This window comes from Talpa occidentalis, unplaced genomic scaffold (assembly GCF_014898055.3).
Source record: "Talpa occidentalis isolate TD23 unplaced genomic scaffold, MPIMG_talOcc4v2.1 talOcc4.8, whole genome shotgun sequence".
Taxonomy (NCBI): domain Eukaryota; kingdom Metazoa; phylum Chordata; class Mammalia; order Eulipotyphla; family Talpidae; genus Talpa; species Talpa occidentalis.
In genome coordinates this window covers 31215892-31236656 of record NW_023605194.1, presented here as the reverse complement: position 1 = coordinate 31236656, position 20765 = coordinate 31215892, and the positions used below count along the sequence as shown (strand labels likewise).

Sequence of the window (20765 nt, the reverse complement as noted above, 5' to 3'; positions counted from 1 at the left end):
TGTGCCTGGCACTATATACAGCTGGGGAGACAGATGTGCTGGCAGGAAAGGAACAGCCCATGAGGGGCAGATCCTCTCCCTCCCTCTCCTGTGCTGGCCATGGGGTCGGCTGCCTGTCACCTGTCAGAGGGGTTGGGGTGGGGTGGACAAGGAGAAAAAACTCCAGGTATAAATGCTTTCAAGGCTAAAAGTCATGTGACTTCGTGTATCCCTGCAAATCCATCCACATGCACTTACATAAATCATGGTAGAAATTCTTTCCAAACATGGGGAAAGAAGTCATCCCTATCCATCCACTAATTCTACACAGATGAAAAACCCAAACCTGACATATTTCTACCTTTAGCTGTCTGAGAGAAATTCAACTGAAACATAATACAGCATTCAAGGATATGGGGGTGAGGGCAGACAGTAGTTTAGATCACCATCGGCGTGCTTCGGGGACAGCTCACTGTGGTTCACTTGGGGGACCCTCCCTCCAGGGCCAATGGGTTCCGCATGGGGTTCCTTGGGTGCTGTGGTGGCACATGGGGCAGTGCCCAGATGCCCTGTGATGGATAGAGAACCAGGACACTATGCTAAATCCCTGTTGGAATACATGGTGGCAAATAGGGGAGATTCACCTTCTCTTAGGGAAGTGGAGAGAATCTTCTAAAATCCTCCTGCATTTAGGGACAGTTTGAGGTATTTGGAAAGACAAGTTGCACTTTCAGTGGGTGAACTTTGGAGGATCTTGTGTCTTTTTATGACATATCCAGCAAGAGGTCATCAGAAAATGAAAGAAAAAGGGAGTGAGGGAGGTGAGACAGTTATGTACTTCTCTCTCCATAAAATTTGGGAAGGAGAAAGGATTGATGTTTTTTCAAGGACATTCTGGCATTTTGCAAAGACCAGAATTTAGCTAAAACTGGATGTGGCCCAGCCCTAGGTGCCTGATGAAGACCAGGCTATGTATAGGGGATCTTCCATGTGCACAGCCAGAGGACATCGGGGTGCTCTGTCCAGGCAGGAGCAGTGTGGCCACATCCTGCACAGCGGAGCAGGGCTGGCCGGGGAACCACTTCTGCTGATGGACCACATCCAACTCCTTTGACTGTAAACCAAGACTCAATATATGTGTTCACTTACGTACATAGAGAACTTAACATTAGATCTGGAGGATTTAGGGACTGGGCTATGGGGGTGGGAGTGCCAAAGGGATTCCACTGCATGTTCCTATAGGGGCAGGGATCATTGGCAACATCCTGGAGGGCTGCCTGGAGCAGACCAATTGTGGGGGCTGGGAGCTTATGGGTTGGGGAGGTTGACATGGGGTATATGGGCAACGCGTCCAGCAACAGTTGGAGGGAAAGCACGCCGGGCTGGGTTGAAGGCAGCAGCGTGGTTATCCGTGCATCCTCCTACCTAAGGCCCTGAATAGGGAACATGGCTGTGGGAAGAGAAGAGAGAGGTCAGTGAGCAGCACTGGTATTGGGAACAGAAACTTGTGGTTTCAGTGGCTTATGGGGGCTACTCCCACAGGCTGGACTTTGGAGGATGCCATTCCTCTCCCTGGGTGCTCAGTCAGCCTGGGCTCCTATGTGAGACTCTGTTCAGGTATTGGGGTGTGCCCACCCTCCCAGCCACCCAGGGCTCTGACGCTGAACCTCTTTTGCTTGGCTGCTGACTGATTCTGCATGCCCTGCCAGGGAGACTGGTGAATAAGGACAAGTTCTGACTAAATGAGGGACCCAGAGTTCCCCAGGCTACCAGGTGTGCGCTGAGGGTGTGTCTCCATCCCAGCCAGGAGGGCCTCAGCATGAGAGGCAGCAGCTGACCCACAGCCCTGGTGCTGGGAGGGGGTAGAGGTACCTACCACTCCCAACAGGCTGATTATCCAGACTTTTCATTTAAATTTAGAAGTGCTGGATAATGTTCTATATTTGTCTCCTGCCATGCTTGAGATGAAAATCAAGGAAAACACACGGTCTGCTGTCAAGAACCAGCTGGTAGGCTCCTGGGCACCATGTCTTTGACATTCTTTTGACAGATGCCAGCACCCTAAAGTCCCAGAGGGCAGTCAAGGGCAATAAGCAGAAGGTGTTTCCTTGGGGAGCATCCCTGAGCCCTGCTTACCTTGTGCCTCGGCTGACAACACATCGCTGGGCCCCGGTTGCGGTTTTGAAAAAAATTGCCCATGATCTGCATGCGCAAAGTGTCCAGTTTGTCCTGGAAAGCAGAAGAGCCTGTGAGGAAGCTCTGAGCTGGCTGCTGCCTCCAGCGGGACAGTGTCCGCTCCAGTTCCCAAAGGCACCTGAGCTCTGTCCCCACAAACTCCCTGGGATACACTATGGCCTTTACTTGTGCAAGGGACCTGTTTTGGGGGGTGAGGTTGTGGGTCAGGGATTGTTTAGGGATAAATCATTGTTTTTTGCAGGACAAGCCAGGAGCTACTAGTAGAGTTAAAGTACAAGGCTAGAGGTGATATGCGGTGTCTTGGAGGGGAACATTAGGTGTCCGCGGGGGTAACTGGGAAGGAGCTAGAAGGAAGGGAGGAGGAGGCCTGCACTTGTGAGGTCCACCAGGGAAGGCAGGATGAGGCTCCATGCCCTGAGAGTGTGCAGGGTCCTGCTGACGGAGGGTGGAGAGAAGAGGCAGCCCAAGACAGACCGAGAGTGAACTGGATCCCTGGTGGGGGATCCTAGGGGAGCTCTGGACCCTGCGCTCCAGCTCCACCCTGGTGTTTTCAGAGGGGGAGCCATGTCCTGTGAGCAGGAACGAGCCCTTGGTCAGGGCTTCCTCCTCTCTGGAAGGTGTGTTGGGCACCGCTGTGTCGCACACTGAGGGGAAGGCAGGGCTGGCTCTCCTGATGCCATAGAAGCTCCTGGAGGAAGCCATGGCCCAAGCAGGACAGAGGCAGGACCAGGAGGAGGGGCAACGCCAGGCAGAAATTGTGGGCTGTTTCTTCCTCCACCCCAGCCATCTGGACTCTATTCTTGTGGTGGGGGCCCCCAGTGCGGGATGTGTCTCAGCAGGGCGGCCCAGCACTTCCTGGGGAAGGACATTCCCTCAGGCTCCTCCTCCACGTGGCCCTTGTCACCCTGGGTGAGGGCAGGAGGACAAGGCAGCAGTTCCTTCCCTCCCTCTGCTGAGCTGGCTTCTGCGGGCGACAGGTACACCAGCATTTCCACTTAATGGGGGAAAGAATTTGACTCAGAAATTCCTATTTCTTCTACATTCTGACCTTCAGGAACCTAGTGATTTTGTTTTAACCCACTCCTACTGCTCAGGGAACCCAAGTCATTGTTGGTGCTGATGAGAACCTCTGTGTAGTCACTGTTTCCATAAACCTCGGCCCACTGAGTGGAGAGCCTGGTACTGCAGCCAAGGGAGCAAAGTTCAGCTACTTTAAAACTCATCTCCATCCAAGCCATGCCTTCTGGGCCCGCCCTGTCTGTACCTTTCTTCCACAGCCCTAGCCAGGCACATAACACCCTCCCCGAGGGCCCTTCTTACCTCTAGCTGTGTTAGGTTGTCATATCCAGGGACCACCACCGTGGGGCATGTTGGTGCACATGGTTGCTAGGAAGAGAAATTTTTGAGTGGCAGTTCCAAGTGCAGACACATGAGGTGTTGCCCTGGCACCTGTCAACTTCTGGCCCCTCAGCTAAAGCTTGTTGGGAGGATTCAAGGACAACTGATTAACAGCACCTTATACTGCAAGGGAGACGCTCCGTGGGAAGCACAGGCAAACTCCACATATTTTGCAAAGATAATCCTTCTCCAAAGGGCAAAATATTCTCTCCTGCCCCCGGGGTTTCCTGCGTTGCCCTTTGGAGAAGCCTGGTCATGGGGTTTGACAGTGTAAAGGTGGACATTGGGGAGGAGCATCAACAAATGCTGATTGGCCTGGTGTTGGCAGATGCAGCCTCCCTGACCACAGTGCTTTGGCACCGAGGCCAGCCTCTGTGTGGGGCCTGCTTCCTAGGTCTCTGGCTGGTTCACACAGGTAGGAGGGGACTCTGCTCAGCGGGAGTGAGTGAGAACATGGTTTGGGTGTCACTGTGGGTGCCCACCATCTGGGTCTGTGGCCATCAGGCTGCATGTCCCTGAGCACCTGACTCCTCAGTTATCTGAGGGGATGCATTGTCTTCTGGGCCCTGCTCGCTCCTGGCTGCTGCTGTGCCTTCTCCTATGCTCTTCCTTCTCGCCATCCAGCAGTGTTCTTACTGCCTCTACCATGCTCTGCTGTCCCCCTATCCTGGCCCGGCTGTCCTCTGCCATTGCTCTGCGCTATCAGGGCTAGTGTCCCCCAGTACGTGGCATTGTGTGGTCCACCTTATGCCCCACCAGGTACCAACACCTGCCCAGATCCCAGACTATAGCTGCTATGGACAGGCTGGCAACTGCTTCCTTTCTGTCCCTGTGTGCCCGGTATTGACAGCACTCCTTGGCACTCAGGAAGAAGATAGAGGGAAGTGGAAGCACCACTGGATGTGCAGACACCGTGCTGATTTCTTTTTTCTTTTCTTCCCTGCTAATTTCTAAAGTTCGCTGCCCAGAGCTTGGGATTCCTGCTCATTCTGTGCCCCTGCTGTGCCCCTGCTGTGCCCCTGCTTCTTCCCTCAACAGAGCTGAGTCCTCATCCCAGCCTCTCGTCTGCCTGTACGCTCAGAGTCCAGGGGCCACGAGGCAGCCCTGCCAGGATTCTGAGCCCTTCTCCCCAAGAACCAGGCAGCAAATAGAACATAGACTAACAAGCATGAAGTAGGAGGCCCCTGTCAGGTCATTTTTCTGCCTCGGAATGGAGGGTAGAGTCTGTCTTCCTTTGCTCCTGTTAAGATTGTGCACTGAGGGGAGAAGCAGAGACCAGGGCAGCAGGTGATTGTTCCCTAGAGGAGTTGTCTGGGCTCAGGGAGGTGTGCAGGTTGGGGCACTCACCTTTCTGCTGTGGAGTCGCCACAAGCACCCTATCATCAGAGGTATTAGTAGTATCAGTAATGATGCAGCCAAGTGGTAAGTGTTGATCTTGGAGCGATTTGAGCTTTGGTTTCCAGTAAGTGCGGCTAACATATTAGAATGGCAGGTGCATTCACCTTCGGCAGAAAGACCACAGACCAGGAGTGTGGGCTTGGGGCCTCCTAGACACCCACCCCGAGCATGTAGTCTAGACGCCCATCAGCCCACTTTAATTCTCTGTAGATTACCATCTGGGCAGAACACAAGTACTCAGCCCAACTATGCTCAGTGCCCACCGTGGAGATGGGACACACCCGCCCCACTGGCCGTGCTCAGAGGCTCAGCTCAGAGCCCTGTCAAGGAAACCAGAATCCTTGAGGAGAGACCAGCCCAGCCCACCCCCCCCAAACCCTGCGTGGCAGTGCAGGGACACAGAATTGTACACATACACAGATGGGTTTCTGGGGGAGGGTGGGGCCCCTTGAAATTTGGGTATGCAAGAGCAGAGCAGGAGACCCAGGACCATAGTACATGAGCCTCCCTCTCTTGTAGGCTCTGAGCCATTGGCTGAGCTCCTCAATCTCTCTGAGCCTCCGTGTCCACATGTGAGTAGGATGTGAGAGGGTCTTGAGGTGTGGCGGGACATCAGAGTCCTGGCACAGGCCAGGTCCATGTGGGGCTGAATAAAGGGGCTGTCTCTGGCTGTGGTTCTGAATCTGGGGTGAGTGGGACTCAGGTGGGACCCCACACAGTCTCTGCTCAGAGCAGTAGGCGGGAGACAGGTGTGGTACCCTGGAACAGGGTGGCAGAGAGAACGGCAAGGTCAGGGCTGCTCACCTGCACTCCCGGGATCTGCCCTGCGTTTCTCCTGAGGACTTTCCTCATGGGCCTGATGACAGACGAGCTGTGCGTCGGCGGGACTCCTGAGGGGCTCATGCGCATCCTCTGGCAGGTCTGAGCGGATGTGCAGACACAATTCAGACAACATAGAGATGTCAGCTGGTGGGGACCCTCACAAGCAGGTACAAGACACCGGGCTCTGGCAATCGGGCACCAAAGTCCTGCTCCCCAGCACACTCTTCTCCAGCCTAATGCTTGCCACTGCCATGCCTCACTGCCCTGGGCTACGGTGCCCGGGTGATGGGGGACAAGGAAAGAGCTTGTCACCTTCGTTCCCCGGTGTCCCTTGCTGAGATGACTCCTGATCCCTCCCAGGGCCCTGATAGCTTCTCCTCCAGCTGAGGAGAGTGATGTAGGGAGAGCTGCAGCCAGGACAGCTGAGGAGTGTGGGGAAAGAGGAAGGAGGGGAGGGGCTAAAGGGATCTGAAAAATGACAGCCAGTGTCCTCAGGGTCCCAGGGGCTGTGATGGTCACACACCGGGCACCAATGCAGAGGAAACGCACCCTGACTGTACAGGGCCCAGCTGTGCCCAACACATCCCCTGTGCCTGGAGCCTGCTGGGAAGGCCCGATGCCCAGATCCTGGAGTCTGGTTCCTTGCACTGAACCTCCTAGCAACTCCCAGTGGAATTAAGATGGTTCCCCAACTTCCTCACCACAGACCAGGTTAGGGTTGCTGGCCAGGCGCTATTTAACATGGGAAGATCCTCAACACCATTTCTGCAATCTGCTTGGGTGCTTATTTCTCCCTTGTACGTGCCTTCAGTGACAGTGTTCAGAGAGTAGAGGGCGTCTGTCATGCTAAGATGGCTGCACTCCAGGGCTCCTAGAAACCCCCAGGTATGTTCAAACACTGATGAGGGCTAAGGGCCTCACTGATGGGAGATGCCGCCCAGTCCTGCCAGCACCTGCTACTTGCTAGGCCTACATGGGCACTGGTCCACTCTCTTCTCTCCCTAGCATGACTCTGTCCTCCGAGCAGGCTTCTGGGCAGCCCAGAGGGAATCCATGTACATACTCTGTGACTCCCACAGTCCTTGCTGCTGATCTTGAGCCCGTTGCTGATGAAGCTGGCACCGTTTTTCAGGCTCACTTCAACAGAGATCTCGCTAAACACAGAGGGGACAGATGGGGACCACAAGTGCAGGTTGGCACAGCTCGTTGTTTCTGGTCAAACCATATCCCACAGCTCTCCCTACTGTGATGGCTTTGAACATCAGGCATTCGGGGCTACTGGTGGGCAGACGGCCTGGGGAGGAGACCCCACCCCAAGTCTCACGAGGTCCACCTCGTTGATGAGGATGAGCAGTTAGGAACTCTGCATGGGGTCAGATGCTTTGTGGTCACGAGCTCAGTGACCAGGGAGGCTGTGTGGTGTCACCATCCTGACTCTTGTGTATTTGTATTGTTCTGGCTCTGCTCTGAAGGCTGCTGAGAATAGAGGAGCCCCCCTGGTTCCCTCATTGTCCATGTCTGTCCTCAGCTTGGGCTGCAGCACAGCAGATCCCTGAGCTCATCGGCGTAGCTCCCTGAGCTCATCGGCGTAGCTCCAAGGTCAGGACGATGCCCTGAAGCCTCCCAGAGCATGTCACATGCTGCCCAGCAGAGGTGCCCCACATTCTCCATCTCCTGGGGCAAAAATGCCTACCTGTCCCAGAATGGCACTTACTTGGCTGGTACCTCTATCTTCACTCCTGGACACTTTATGCTGGTGTCTTCCACCTGGGTGGCTTTTTTATCTAAAGAAAATGAGACAGGAAGAAAGCCAGTGGACGTGCCCATCCACCCCAATTCCCGTCTGCCTGCCCTTGGCTGGTGCAGCTCTGCGGGGCAGATGCAGCGTCTCCTCTCTGCCCTCTCAGCAGCTGCCTTGAACTTTACCACAAATGACTGTGACGCTGGGTGGCAGCGGTTGACTAGAGGAGAGTTTACAAGGACAGAGCAGGGATTGTTGGACCAGGCTGGCAGGGGGGGTGGTGAGGGCTCCTGTCACCTTCGGTGGGTATGATTGGTCTCCCCACCTGTCTGTGTGTTCACATGCTGTTCAGACATTCCTGCCTGGGTGTCTCCCTGGACATGCCCAGAGAAACCAGGCTGCCAGTTGCCTGCACGGGTGGGGACTTAAAACAAGGAAAGACCCATGTGTGCTGTGGGTGGTGGGGCAAGTGTGTTTCTAACACAGCCCACTTGAGGCACTGCAGGTTACAGGTTCAGAGAAGTCAGGATGAGTCCAGAGACTCTTCCATCCTGGAAGCTCTGTAGCCACGCCCTCCCCGCCTGGGCAAGCATGGGCAACGGAGCCATGGTCAGTCATGGGAATATGAGCGCCACGACTCTTCCTTAAGTCTGCCTGCTTCTATTCTGAGCTGGTCCCTGCACAGTCCACTGGCCTCCCCTCTCTCACGGAGCGGAGGGTGGGTATTGATCTTTCTGCCTCTTGGAGAGAACAGAGGAGCTGGCAGATCTGGGTCCCTTGCTCCCTGGGGCTGGCCTCGGGCAGCAGAGCTCAGCTGGAACAGCCTTCTGTCTGACCCGGGTGAGGGTGCTCCAGCCTTCCCGGCAAGGACACAGAGGCAGAGCCAGCTGTCTGGGTCAGGATGCGGTGGGTCAGGCTGTGTGCTGTTCCCGGGAAGGGCGTGCTTACCCGTGGGCCTCCTCTGTCTGCTCCAGGGCTGCGGCAGCACAACCTGCACTCACAGGCCCTTACAGAGAGAGGCCTTGTAGCCTAAGGGAAGTGCCTGGACCTCCTCACTGCAGTGCTGCGGGACCCTCTGGGGGAGCAGACATCCTCCTCTAGGTCGAGCTCTCAGGAGAGGCCTTCCTGTTAACCCTGAAGCTGATGTCAGCTGGAGTGTTTGCGTGGAGGGATGTTGGTCACCTTATGCCCGTATTAAGACACTGGACTTTGAACTTTTTCTTCACACACTGAAATCATCATTTCCTCTTCTTCATTTGGCTGATGGGAGGAATACACTGATGTTTCAACTCTATATCAGCCCTGTGCTACTGGGGTGATCCCAAATTGGCTCAAAAGTATTCTACTTGTCAGAAGATCTTGGGTTTAATTGCTACTATGTAATGTTTTTCCTCATTTTTAAATTAAACTTCTGATTTTGTTATTGAAAAAGAATTATACACTCTTATTCTGGTAATCATTTCAAGTTTTATATGTCAAACCATTATGTGATATACCTTCAACTTACATAGAACAGTATGTCAACTCTAGCTCATGAAAACTGGGAATAAAGAGCATTTACACGTATGTATTCACATCACACATTTAAACTGCACAATACACTACATCCATCACACACATCGAAGCACAACATGCAACACACACAAGCACAAAAGCCTCTGTTTAGAATAGAGACTCAGCTCTTACCTCCCACACAGTGAATGGGCGGATCCACACTTGTAAGCTCAATGCAGGACTTAGCTACAAGCTGGAACAGAGAGCGGATCGGGTCAGGTAAAGTGAAGAGTGGGCATGGTAAGAGCCACCTCATCCCACCCTCCACACCATCCCTCTCTCACTGAGTCAATGATGTGCTTGAGATCATAGAATCCACTGTGCACGCCAACCACATGCTCCTCGCTGTCTGCAATTGGCAGGAGCTACAAGAGGAGCAGAAGTTTTGGACCCACAGCAGGATTGAGGGGCCAGCAGACCACCATCCCCGACCTGAGGTTCAGGCCTCATGCCATGTGAAACTCAGTGCCCCACCCTGACCAGCAGCCCAACTTTCTGGAAAGGAAAGATCTAACTGTTCCCCAGGTCTGTGGGCTCCAACACAGTTACTCATTTTGCAGTGTTCACATGTTGTCCAGATACATGGGGTGGGTTAGAGAGCCATCCTCTGGGTGGCCCTGCCAACGTTTTCCACGAGACTCCTCAGTTGGCGGCTGTTCTGAATTACCTGGTTTTTCACGTAGTTGTTGACACCCACAACGTAAACAGTCCCTCCCAGTTGTCGAGTCCTCTGAGCCTAAGACATAGACCGTGTTAAGTGCAAATCACTAAACATGTGGAGCAAAGGCTGGTCAAGGTGGGCTGGACTCACTTCATTCTTGGTAGCCTGAAAGGACTCAGGCCAAAGTGCTCCATCAATTAGGAAGACAACCATGGAGTGCACTTTCTTTTCTGTGGGAGAAGCAGGAGGTCCTGGTCAGTAAAGGCGCCCAGAGTGACCTGCCACAGGTGTGAAGGCCATGCACTGCCCCTGCTTCCTCTTCAGAGAGAGGCTGCCAGACCCCCGCAGCCCCGTTCCTGAGCGCCTAGAGGGCTATGGAGCAGCCGCTGGAGGGAGAAGACTCCTTCGCCAACCCACTTTACAGAGGAGGAGACTGAGCCTGGCTGAGGACTTTCCTTCCTGGGTTCTCACTGCCACAGATGGCAGATCCTGTTTCCTGAGGGCGAGTCCTGCTAATTCAATGGACAAGTTCATGCCTTTCCCGAGAGCAATGAGGAAGCAGCCTCACCAACAAAAACTTGTCCTTCAGGCTCAGAGCAGGCAGAGGCACTACTGCTGGCCCCTTGGGGCCCAGTCAATCAGAAACAGGGAAGAGATATTTGGGGAGTGGACCTTGAGTCCAGATGTCAGCCTTTCCCCACAGTCTCCCACTTTCACCTGTTGTGCCTGAAGCATCCACCCTACAGACTCAATCCCAACGGAGAGGGTGCTGGGCTGACACAGCTGCTAGCCCTTGGGACACACAGGCCAGCAGGAGCGTCAGCAGAGGGAAGATGATGAAGGGGAAGGAGGCAGCTCCAGCCATGGGAACGCAGCAGAGTGTGGTCAGCAAGGGGAAAATCAAGAACTTTTATTCCATAAGCAGAGTCTTGTCTGCCCGAGGTGCCCCCTGGCCTTTCTCCCTTTTCCACAAGCTCAACTGTAGATCGGGTCCCTCATATTTAATAAACACCAGGAAAGTACACCCATGACCGCGCAAGTCTCTGAATGAGCAGGGGGGCTGCCCTTCCCCTCTGCCCTTCCAGACGAGGAGCCTGGAGGACATATTGGGCAGGAAACTTGCACAAGAGTCAGCTCCAAGTGGGGGCCACCAGACTGCTGATTCCCCGGCCTGACTGTTGGAACTGACAGTCTCGAAGTCAGCAGAGCTTACCTCCAGAGTTTGCTGTGGAGATCTGCTCATTGACCTGCAAAAACAGGAAGGCATGTTGAGAGGACTCAGTGATATTCTGAGCACTTGCTAAAGCAGGATAAATTCTTAGAGCTCTGGCTGTACCGCTTTAAATCCTTCCTGCATGTCTGTGTTTCTGGTAGGCACTGTGTTGCGTAGTTTGTTGAGACCGTCTTCAATTTCTTTTCTAAAAAAATAAAATAGAGTGTTGCGGTAGGAAGAAGGGTATAGTGTTCTCGAACAGCCCCATCTGTGCTGGCACATTCTGCACTGGGCAGTCCGATCTGGACGAGGGAGGCCACAGTCAGGAAGCCGAGCCATGGGCCTTTAGCCAGGGGTCATTGAAATTGACCTTGTCTGTACTCATCACTGTATCAGGTTCATAGACCCAGCAGGCTTCATGAAGGATCTGACAATCCAAGGCAGAGTGGGGAGCAGTTGTGACTGTGATAATGTGAACTGGAACTCACAATGGGACTGCCAGCACCTCAGGGGTCCCCAGTGGGGCTCATCACCCTCTACCAGGCAAGGCTGATTTTGGTAAGGGTCACCCTGGCAATACCCCTGCCCTGTCCCTTCCTCTCTGCCCTGGACCACTGAGGGTGACTTAGAACTCACAGCCTCCCTCCGATCAGGATTGGATCTGAAGGAAGCAGCAAAGCTGCTTTGAGTGCTGAGTCCCTACTTCAGAGCTCCTGACAGGGAAAATCTAAGGCCAGGGAAGGGGCCATGAGTGCCACCCATGCTGGCAGGAGAGCAGTGAGCTGCAGATGGCCACACTTTTGTCCTTTACTAGCTCTGCTAAGGTACATAACAGGTGGGAGTGGGACATAAGTGGTGGGGGAGCTGGATCAGGCTGATCCAAGTGAAGATCTGAGCCGGCACAGCAAGGCTGAGTGGCAGAGATTGTCTAGAAACACAAGAGCTGCCAGTGTCAGTGCCAGAGTTATCAGAGGGGCTGGGAGTAGATGTTGGGGGCACAGGGTGGTCTCTGAGCAGAAGCCAGCCCCGCCCAGGCAGCAAGCCTGTGGGCTCCTGACTGAAACTCAGGACTCCTCTGCCGAGTTTTCTCCATGGCCTCCGTCTCCCCCCTCCCACCACCAGCAGGTCTGCCTTGAGGGAGTGAATCTGAACTTACTTGTCCGAGGTGAGCTTTAGGACGGTGTGGCCCCTTGTGGAGAAGGTGAAGATCGAGACCCTCATGTTCGGGCTGGGGAGGAAGCACGTGTATGTGAGAGTCATAAACAGAGGTTCAAATGACCCCATGAGCAGCCAGGGAGGGGACACCTGCCTGTCTTCACTTCCCTCTAGCCTGTGACCCCTTCCTGAGTTCCAGAAGTTACCATAAATTTAGTAAAGGATTCTGAGGCCAGCAAATATGTGGCGATCAAGGGAGACTGTCAGGGTGGTGTCCTGCTCTATCCCTAGATCCCATCCTCTACCTTTCTCTCTCTGTCTCTGTCTCTGTCTCTGTCTCTCTGTCTCTGTCTCTCTGTCTCTGTCTCTCTCTGTCTCTCTCTCTCTCTCTCTCTCTCTCTCACACACACACACACACACACACACACATACACACACGGTTCATGCCTCACACTAGGTGAAGGTCCCTATCCCTGCCACATGAGTAGCCTCTATTCTCTGTAACATTTTTTGGAAACTCTAAGCCCTTCCCTCCTGGACTATGTTACTTTCCTGCCTCCGTCTAAGAGAAATTATTGTTCCTTTTGCGACTCATTCACATGCCTCCATCCCTTTCCTCTCCCTGCCCACTGTCTTCTGGGTCACAGGCCCCCTTTGTCTGTTAGAGGATTGCTGCCCTAGTCCCTGATGAACTCCATGTAGCTGTGGTCTTGTTCCCACTCATTTTACCCACAATTACCAGTTTTCCTGGAGCACAATCCTCATCACCCACACTCAGCCCAAGAGTCATTTATAACTTCCTGTTGCTCAGGTGCATTGAGTCCCCTGGCTTGGCTGTATGAGCCCTTTGGCTCTTGACCCCAAGCTGCCCTGTCCCAGACTCAGTTGTTCCCCTTCTGTGAGTTAAGCCCTCTGTCCCCCTAAACACATCACTCTCTCCACAGGAAGTCTCCTTGATGCTCTTGTTACTCTGTTCTTCTTCCTAACAGTCCTATTTCTAGTGTCCATATCCTGGGGATAACTGCCATTAATATTCTCTAGGAATTCTTGCTTTTTCTTAAAAGTTGCCATGAGGGTCCTTTACCATTTTCTTTGGAACTATTTAAACAAGTGTGGGTTTTTTTGTTTTTTTTTTTCAACTGTGTTACAGGTTAGCCTGATCTAATCTGTGACATCCTCCAGTCAATCAGTATTTCTTACACTGTGGCTTGAAACCAAGTCTGGAAACACCCGAATCTCTAGAACCTTTGGAGCCCATGGAAACTGAGTGAACTGCATTTTTGACTGGTTCAGAACTCCACCCGGGGCTTCATGCTGCTGATCCAAGATACCCATGCCCACTGGGTCTAAGCAAACAGGCTCTCTGCCTGGCATTGCAAATGCCCCACCAGATGGAGAAGTCATACTTTTCAAATATTTTGAGGAAATCCTCTACGAAGCCGTGTATAAATATCCAGTTGGTGTCCACACTTCCTGACCTGAAAATGAAAAATCAATGGAATAAGGTGAATTCTTTGAGTTGGCAGAGTTTAATCTGAAACCATCCAACAAGCTACTCCCCCCACCATGCTGCCGCACACTGTCAGCAACCCCAGTGGGCCTTCCTGATGGTGACTTTCGTCAGTGTAATGAGGTGGACATCACCAATGGGATTTGTGTGCTTGCAACTGAGGGATTCAAGAGGGAGACCCTGTGGAGGCAAACAAGGATGGCTGGTTGTGCCACACTAGCTCTAGATAAGACATGAAGTAGGATGCTTTTCTAAAAAAAACCTCCTACATCCTGTAACTCTGACTCTCCTGGTCCTTTGTGTCCTTGGGGAATAACCATGGCCAGTTCTCTGTCTCTTATCTAGCAGCAAGTAAAGTGTAAGTACAGTGTCAGTACCAGTACACTTTACAAAGTAAAGTGTCAGTACAAGTCTGTTATGAGGAACAAAGTCATAACCTGACAAGATCTCCAAGATTTTTAAGAGCTCTCTCTGAGCTGTGGGATCAGAAGTGGAGACGGTGGGAAAGAAGCCTGGAGTTTTTCGCAGGACCTTTGTAACAGTGTTTGACTTTCATTTTGTGTTCATGCATTTACTTGATAATTGTTGAAATAAACGACAAACAAATACTAGTAGCATGGCGGGATGCTAACTAAAAGGCAGATTTCAAAGCTCCAAGTCCTGGTTTCCCCAGAGAAACATTCAACAAACGAGCAGAGGCTAGAAAGGGAAGCAGAATGTACATAAAGAAACCCAGTCTACAAAGGTAGGCAGAACAGAAGGAAAGCAAAAAGCTATCATGTAAATATATCACATTTAGGAAATGATACATTGTCAGGAGCAAGTTCTTACATATCAATAATCACTCCAAATTTAAATATGTTGAATTCATCAAGCAAAGATAGTGCTGTGATTAGATGGACACATAAGGCCAGTTATGGATGTGTTGCCTATAGATACATATTTCACTTTAAAGAGGAACAGATGGAATGTGAAGGAATGGAAGAAGATATTTCATGCAGGGGAAATAAAACAATATTGGATAGTCATAGTGATAAAGAGGTCATCACATCCCAAAGATATAAATTGTGCCCCCAACGTGCCACACATATATATGTACAATTGGTGAAAGGAGAAAAAAACCATATTTGTAGATAACTTCTATACCTAGTTTGTCAGCAGTGGATAAGTCGTCCTGAGTGTCTCTGGGCTACTGCCCTCAACTCTGGGATGCTCATCCTTCCCAGGAGATGGCACACACCCTCCCTGCTCTTCCCCAGGCCTCTCTGAGGATGGCACAGCAGGGAAAGGGCTTTGGAAACAGCCACGTGCTTCCATGAGGTCACCGACGTCATACCACGGCTACTACTGAAGAGGGGAAGCTAATTCTCAGCCCAACAGGGGAGCTGGAAACCACCAAGGCCGTGTCTCCAAGCCACTGCCCCGGACACCTTTCCTTCTTCAATGTCATAAAGGCTTTTATAGAGCCCAGCTTTCTCGGGACCACACCCAGAGAGCAAAGTGTTCAGAAAACACATAGATCATAGAAGAAAGTAGCAAAAACACTTAGCCAGTAAAGCAAAGGACTTTCTTGGCAGTGACACTATGAGAAGGCCCTGAACAACTCAGCAGTGTTTCTGGAGGCCTGTAAAAATGGAGTGATTTGGGTGAGAAACAAAACCAAGCATAAAATGATAACCAAAAACCCAGGACGTTATTAACAAGTTTTGAGAAAGGAGCTCCCTGTATTGCCCCCCAAGTCGATGGCCCAGTAGGAGGTCCACTCACTTGTCCAAGATTAAATAGAGGTCAAGATTGCTCTGGCAGGATTTCTTGTCATCTGTCAGCTTCTCCCTGGACCCGGTGTCCTGGCTGTGGCCCTGGCGGGTGCTTTCCCTATCTTGGTTGGTATTGCTGGAGAGGCTTCTCCTGGCCCGACTGAGGTGGTGGAAATCAAGCCAGGTCGGGGCTCTGTGCTGGTATGACCCACTGCTTGGCAGCAGAGGGGGTAAAACCAGCAAGAGGAGGAATGCAAGCCCCAGAGCCCCAGGGTAGCTGCTTCCCATTTTCTGGGCAGCCCTGGAGGCTGCAAGGGATACTTATTTCTTGAAGTCAGGCAAGCTAGGACCTTCACTGTTTTAAGCAATGTTTAGGGGCTCTACCCCTTTAATCAAGTCTTTCCTTTAATTAAGTAACAATAGCCTCTACTAGTAGACCTGCACTAAGGGCAGAGTAGGACTGATAATACAGCATGGTGGAGGCCACACTACCTGTCAGGGTAATTCCCTAACCCATAGAGACATAATGCCCTGTTTTGTGATGGACAGGGAGGTTGACATGGCGACCCTGTGGTGGCTCACTGCAGCTCTGCTCACTGCCTGCCTACTGACATTCCCAGGCGGGAGTCAGGGCATCTCTGAAGGGGCTGTGAGGAGAACCTCCACTTTCCCTTATCCTGAGCCCTCACTGATGGCCATTAAATCCTCCAGGATGATGAGTCTTGCAAACTCTCAGAGCTGCTGGGGTGGCTCAGAGAGGGACATCACTGTCGGTGGGGCTCATGGCTGGGAAACCAGAGTGCTTAATGGCCATTTGAGTGAACACTGATGTCTTCTAGGGGGTGGGAGGATCAAGAAGTTGAAGAAAGTGGTGCAATTTTGTTTGTGAAGGGGATTCCACTTATCCACTAATGTGAATCAACCACCCCAAACTTACTAAGTCAAAGAAGAACCACTTTATCATGCTCATAGTTGCATGGATCAGATATTGAGAAAGAACTGTACTGCCTTGTTTGCTCCATGGATCATTGGAACCCCCTGAACTTTTAATTTTAGAAGCAGCACCCCATCTCTATTCTCCCCAAACCTTTGTAATATTTGATTGCAATAATAGGGATATGGGGATACATTGGAGGGATGTGAATCTGCAATCCAGACTCCCCCTATCAGTGTCTCCATAAGCAGGTGTTCAATGTCTTTTATGAAATTTCTGTAAGAGATCTTGACCTCTTCTGTCAAGTGCCTTATCTGAATGCCTTATCATTTTGCTGCCATTGTTAATGATGTTAAAAAATACGGTTTTTAAACTGTTTATTGATAGCACAAAGAAATATATTTAACCAGTTTGCTAAAATCTCTTGGTCTAAAACATTTTCTGTAAAATTGTGTCCATAAAAAACCATAAACCAAAAGCTCTGGCTCATTCTCCAGTGAAATGCCACTAGGTCTTTGTGGTGGTATTCTTCATTTGAAAGAACACTTCTAACAGAACCTTAAGAATGATGTTTATTGAAGGCTTTTGGTAGCTACCCTCTTTCTGGTTAGACAATTTCCCTGGCACCCAGAGGGTGTGGGCAGCCATAAGTAAGATTTCTACAAAAACACAAGAGAGTTAATTTTGAATGTGAGATAAGCCATGAATGTATTTTTTTACTGTAAATATATCCCATAAGGACATGTTTCCAGTGGACTGGCCCCTAGAAAAGGCCCTCCCCCAGAATGTAATCATCTCCTAGGTTATCTCTGGCAGCCGCTGATGTCCCAGACCCAGCATACATGCCCCTCTAAGCTCCAGTGCCCCAGTGCCCCTGACCTTGCTCAACTGAACCTTGTAGGACTTGGCAATCTGCTGCCTCAACTTATTGCTTCTCCGAGTGAGCACATCGGTGATGGCCTGCTTTTTGGTCCTTGCAGGGGTGCACAGTGAGCAGCTCCACTGCCCCGATGGGAGGGAAGTGCTGGGGAAGCCCAGAGAGGAGGGGGGGCAGCTGCTTGTTAGTTATGGGGACCTGCACCTGCACACCCAAAAACCAGATGGCTTTCACGATGTAGACAAGACATCTGGACAGAAAATCCATCCTTTCACGCTCCCTTCCACCCACCACTGTAGAGGCAGAGCACAGGCCAAGACTCCAGTGCTGGAATGTGTGGACCTGATGGTCATCTGGTCATGGCTGAGGGATCAGAAAACTGGGTTTGGGTGTCTGCCAGCAATCTGACCTCCCTGTCTCTGCTTTCTCATCTGAAAGTGGAGATAATAGTAAATCTGGGTTGGGAAGCAAGGAGAGGAAAAATCATGATTTCTAGTTTCTTCTAATGGTGCTTCTTCTTGTACCTATTGTCCATTCTGAGCCAGCTAGGGAGTAAACCCTCCGGGGTTAACAGTAGGAGGGCTCTCTGGTCAGCCATGCAAACCCCAAGGACTCAGATCAGCCCTTTCCTGCTCGCAGCACATGGCATTTGGGTACTAGAGACTGAAGAATGGGCCGGCTGATGTGGAGAAGGGAAGTCTCACAGAACCTCTTCAGCTGGTGCCCACTAAGCACAGTTCAGTCCCTCGAAAATTCCATCTCCTCTGTACCAGGTGCAAGAGCAACATCATCCCATCCTAGATTCACAGTGGCAAGCAGAGGCCCCAGTTTTGTGGGGCATACTATGAGGAAAAAAAACCCATCCTTAGTGGAGTGAAGATGCCTGCCCTGGGAGTACAGCATACCCAGGAGATGCCCTAGCCACTCCTCTATTACTTGGGCCCCTCCCCTCCACCCCCAGTTTTGGAGGATAAGTGTAGACCAGTGCTGGAGAAGGTGGGATGTGTGTGATTCTCTGCACGTGTGTGTGTGGGGGGGAGGGGTGGTTCTCATAAAGTTATATGGAGGCCCTGACTCCTTGGCTGTCCCTGACTTCCCCTCTTCAGGTCTGTGAGCAGGAGGGCCTGAAGGTTCAGAGTAACAGTGTTGCCAGGGCAAGCCATGGCTGCCATTCACCTATGCCTCTTCATGGCTTTCTAGAGAGACTTTGCATCCAGATCTGGGTTGAAGTGGGGCTTCCCTTCACTGACACACCTTATGTTCAAACTGCAAGACAACCCAGCCTGCTGAGAGTGTGACAGGGAAAGCATTGCGGTCTCCCAGCTACCTTGGTGTCCACCAGGGCAGGATGGACAGCATGTGTGCCCTGCAGGATGGTGGCTGAGCCTCCAGTGCCTCCTGGCCCTGCCTACTTTGATCCCCCTTCCTTTGATGATGGGAGGGTCAAGCAGTCCTTTCGGGTCCAGAGCCACAGCTTCTGGCTATGACATTGCTGGCAAATATGTGGTAAAAGGGGTGCCCTCATCCTCTCTGCTCCAAGTTGCCATGTGACCCTCATGTCAGAATCTCTGAGGCTCCGTGTGCCCATAAGCCTCCTTGGCCAGGAGGAGGCCTGTCCTGTCACCTGAGGAACCTGAGACAGGGCTGAGTGGGTGAGCACCTCCCTGAGAGATGGAACCCCAGAGCCAAAGCTGGGCAGTCAGGAATTTGGGCAAAGACCGCAGAGGCAGCTGACACTGTGCTTGTTCCCGAGCAACCAGGCTTAATAAGGGCGGCAAGTTGTGCATATTGAGCCTGGATGGCAGCCCCTGGTGCTGGGAACAAGGAGGAGGGAAGAACCAGGGGGATGTCCTGGGAAGGGGCGTGCACAAGAAAGGACCAGCAGGAGCTTGGGGGGTTTTAGTGCTGAAGACAATGACCCTTCAGAGTCTAGCAACAGTTTATCCGGGTTTAGAGCACAACACATCAGGGCTCCCATTCACTGAATATCTTTGCAGGATCCTGTCTGAGCTGTAGTTTTCCCTCCTTCAATCTTCTTGGGTTAAATGGGAATGCACACCCCCCACAGGAGGAGTCTTTGTCGGGTTGGACTCTGGTGGCTCTGAGTCCTCAGCAGGGCTGTGAAAGGGGCCAGTCACTGGGAGGTGTCCGCTGTGCAGGGAATCTACTTGACAAGTGAGGACGGTCAGGATACCCGAGAGACTATGGCCTGGCTGTAAGGACTTGCTGGTTTCCATCTAGCTCTTCTGGACCACCGCGTCTCCTCTACAGAGAGGCCCTCAGTTAATAGAGTGGCACCAGTCAGAAGCACAGCTTGCAGGAAGAAGCCACTAAAACCCTCCTGTCCCTCCCCCTGCCCCGGGGTGTGGACCCTGGATCAGGCGGGGTCTATCCTGGCCAGGGTCAGGTGAGGGCAGGCTGTAGCCCAGGCCATACCCAACTTCCTCCAGCACCTTTGGCAGGAAACAACAACCTACCCAGAGCTGCTAGGATAATGAGCAAGTGAGGGTTGCAGGGAGCTGAAAAGGCTGCCTTCAGGGCATGCTGGTGAGGTTGAGAAAGTGGGCCAGATTGCGCTCCCCTGCCCTCTTCCTGCCTGTCTGCATTGTCAGTTGTTGGCTCCTTTCTCATAAACTGCGACAAGGCCAAGGATCAGGAGCCCTTGCTGTTGGGTGGGTTCTCAGTGGATTTGAGGTTCCTGGGATAATAGTAGTCCCTGCAGTAGGGAGTAGTGTCAGCCAGGTGCCTAAGATGGCAGAGAGGGAAGAGATGGGTGATTTGGGGAGAAGGCCAGGGGAGTGGCAGGCAACCTCCATGGCTCCCTGAGGCCTGCAGACCATATACTGGGCAGGATGGGCACTGGCAGAGGGAGGGGCGGAGACAGTCTTCCAGCACAGAGCTGGACACCCCATCTGTGGGTCTGATGCTCATAGCATGAGCTTGGGTGGGAGGCTGTGACCCGGGCAAACGTCTGCTGGGTTCCCCCACCCCGACAGCCCCAATTCTCTGAGTACTCTCTCATGTTTCCAGGTTTGAAAGCATCATCTCCAGGGTTCAGAAAGGGAAACATAGCTTCCATGAGTGACAGCGTGATGACAGAAGGTGGTACGTGATGGGCGTGCTGTCAAGTAAAGAGTGAAACAGAAATCTCAGTCACATTTGTTCCATGACTGTTATCACTGGTGTTATAAGAGGAATTTTAAATTGGGCCAGTAAACAAAAATTTCTCAGCACCATCTTCTGGAACAATCGTCTCTTCTGTGACATAAACCAAACCAAAATTTGGTCAAGGCCTCACATTGCATGAAGGGTCTCAGGAGGCAAGTGTGGAGTCACTGCTGGTTCTCGCTATTGAACCTGCCTTTGCTCATGGAGGGAGTCTCTGAATGGGTCAAATTGAAAGTGCTGAGCTCTCCCTTCCCCACATAATTCCAGCACCTTCTATGTGGCCTCCATTGTAAGTTCTCTTATTTCTCTGAAGTGCCTTGTGCCTGGCACTATATACAGCTGGGGAGACAGAAGTGCTGGCAGGAAAGGAATAGCCCATGAGGGGCAGATTCTCTCCCTCTC

At 52.0% G+C, this 20765-nt stretch overlaps 1 protein-coding gene across 4 annotated transcripts; it reads right to left on the bottom strand.

The window, feature by feature from the left end:
• Positions 1–1099: 1099 nt before the first annotated feature.
• LOC119234007 (anthrax toxin receptor-like) lies at positions 1100–15863 on the bottom strand. Of its 4 annotated transcripts, XR_008549960.1 has the most exons (16): positions 15395–15863; positions 13524–13595; positions 12119–12190; positions 11086–11167; positions 10963–10996; positions 9900–9979; positions 9756–9824; positions 9373–9453; positions 9221–9281; positions 7508–7577; positions 6857–6947; positions 5776–5892; positions 4921–5075; positions 3496–3561; positions 2116–2208; positions 1100–1429 (listed from the first exon to the last, which is right to left on the bottom strand). XR_008549960.1 is itself a non-coding variant. In XM_054690328.1 (13 exons), exons 1-13 carry the CDS (start codon positions 15670–15672, stop codon positions 5046–5048), a joined length of 1137 nt encoding a protein of 378 aa, XP_054546303.1. In that variant the 5' UTR covers positions 15673–15863; the 3' UTR covers positions 4131–5045. The 4 variants fall into 4 exon arrangements, 3 of the variants coding, with proteins under 3 accessions (XP_054546303.1, XP_054546302.1, XP_054546304.1); XM_054690328.1 differs by lacking the exons at positions 1100–1429; positions 2116–2208; positions 3496–3561 and having other exon boundaries at positions 4131–5075; XM_054690327.1 differs by lacking the exons at positions 1100–1429; positions 2116–2208; positions 3496–3561; positions 4921–5075 and having other exon boundaries at positions 5482–5892.
• Between the last annotated feature and the right edge of the window lie 4902 nt (positions 15864–20765).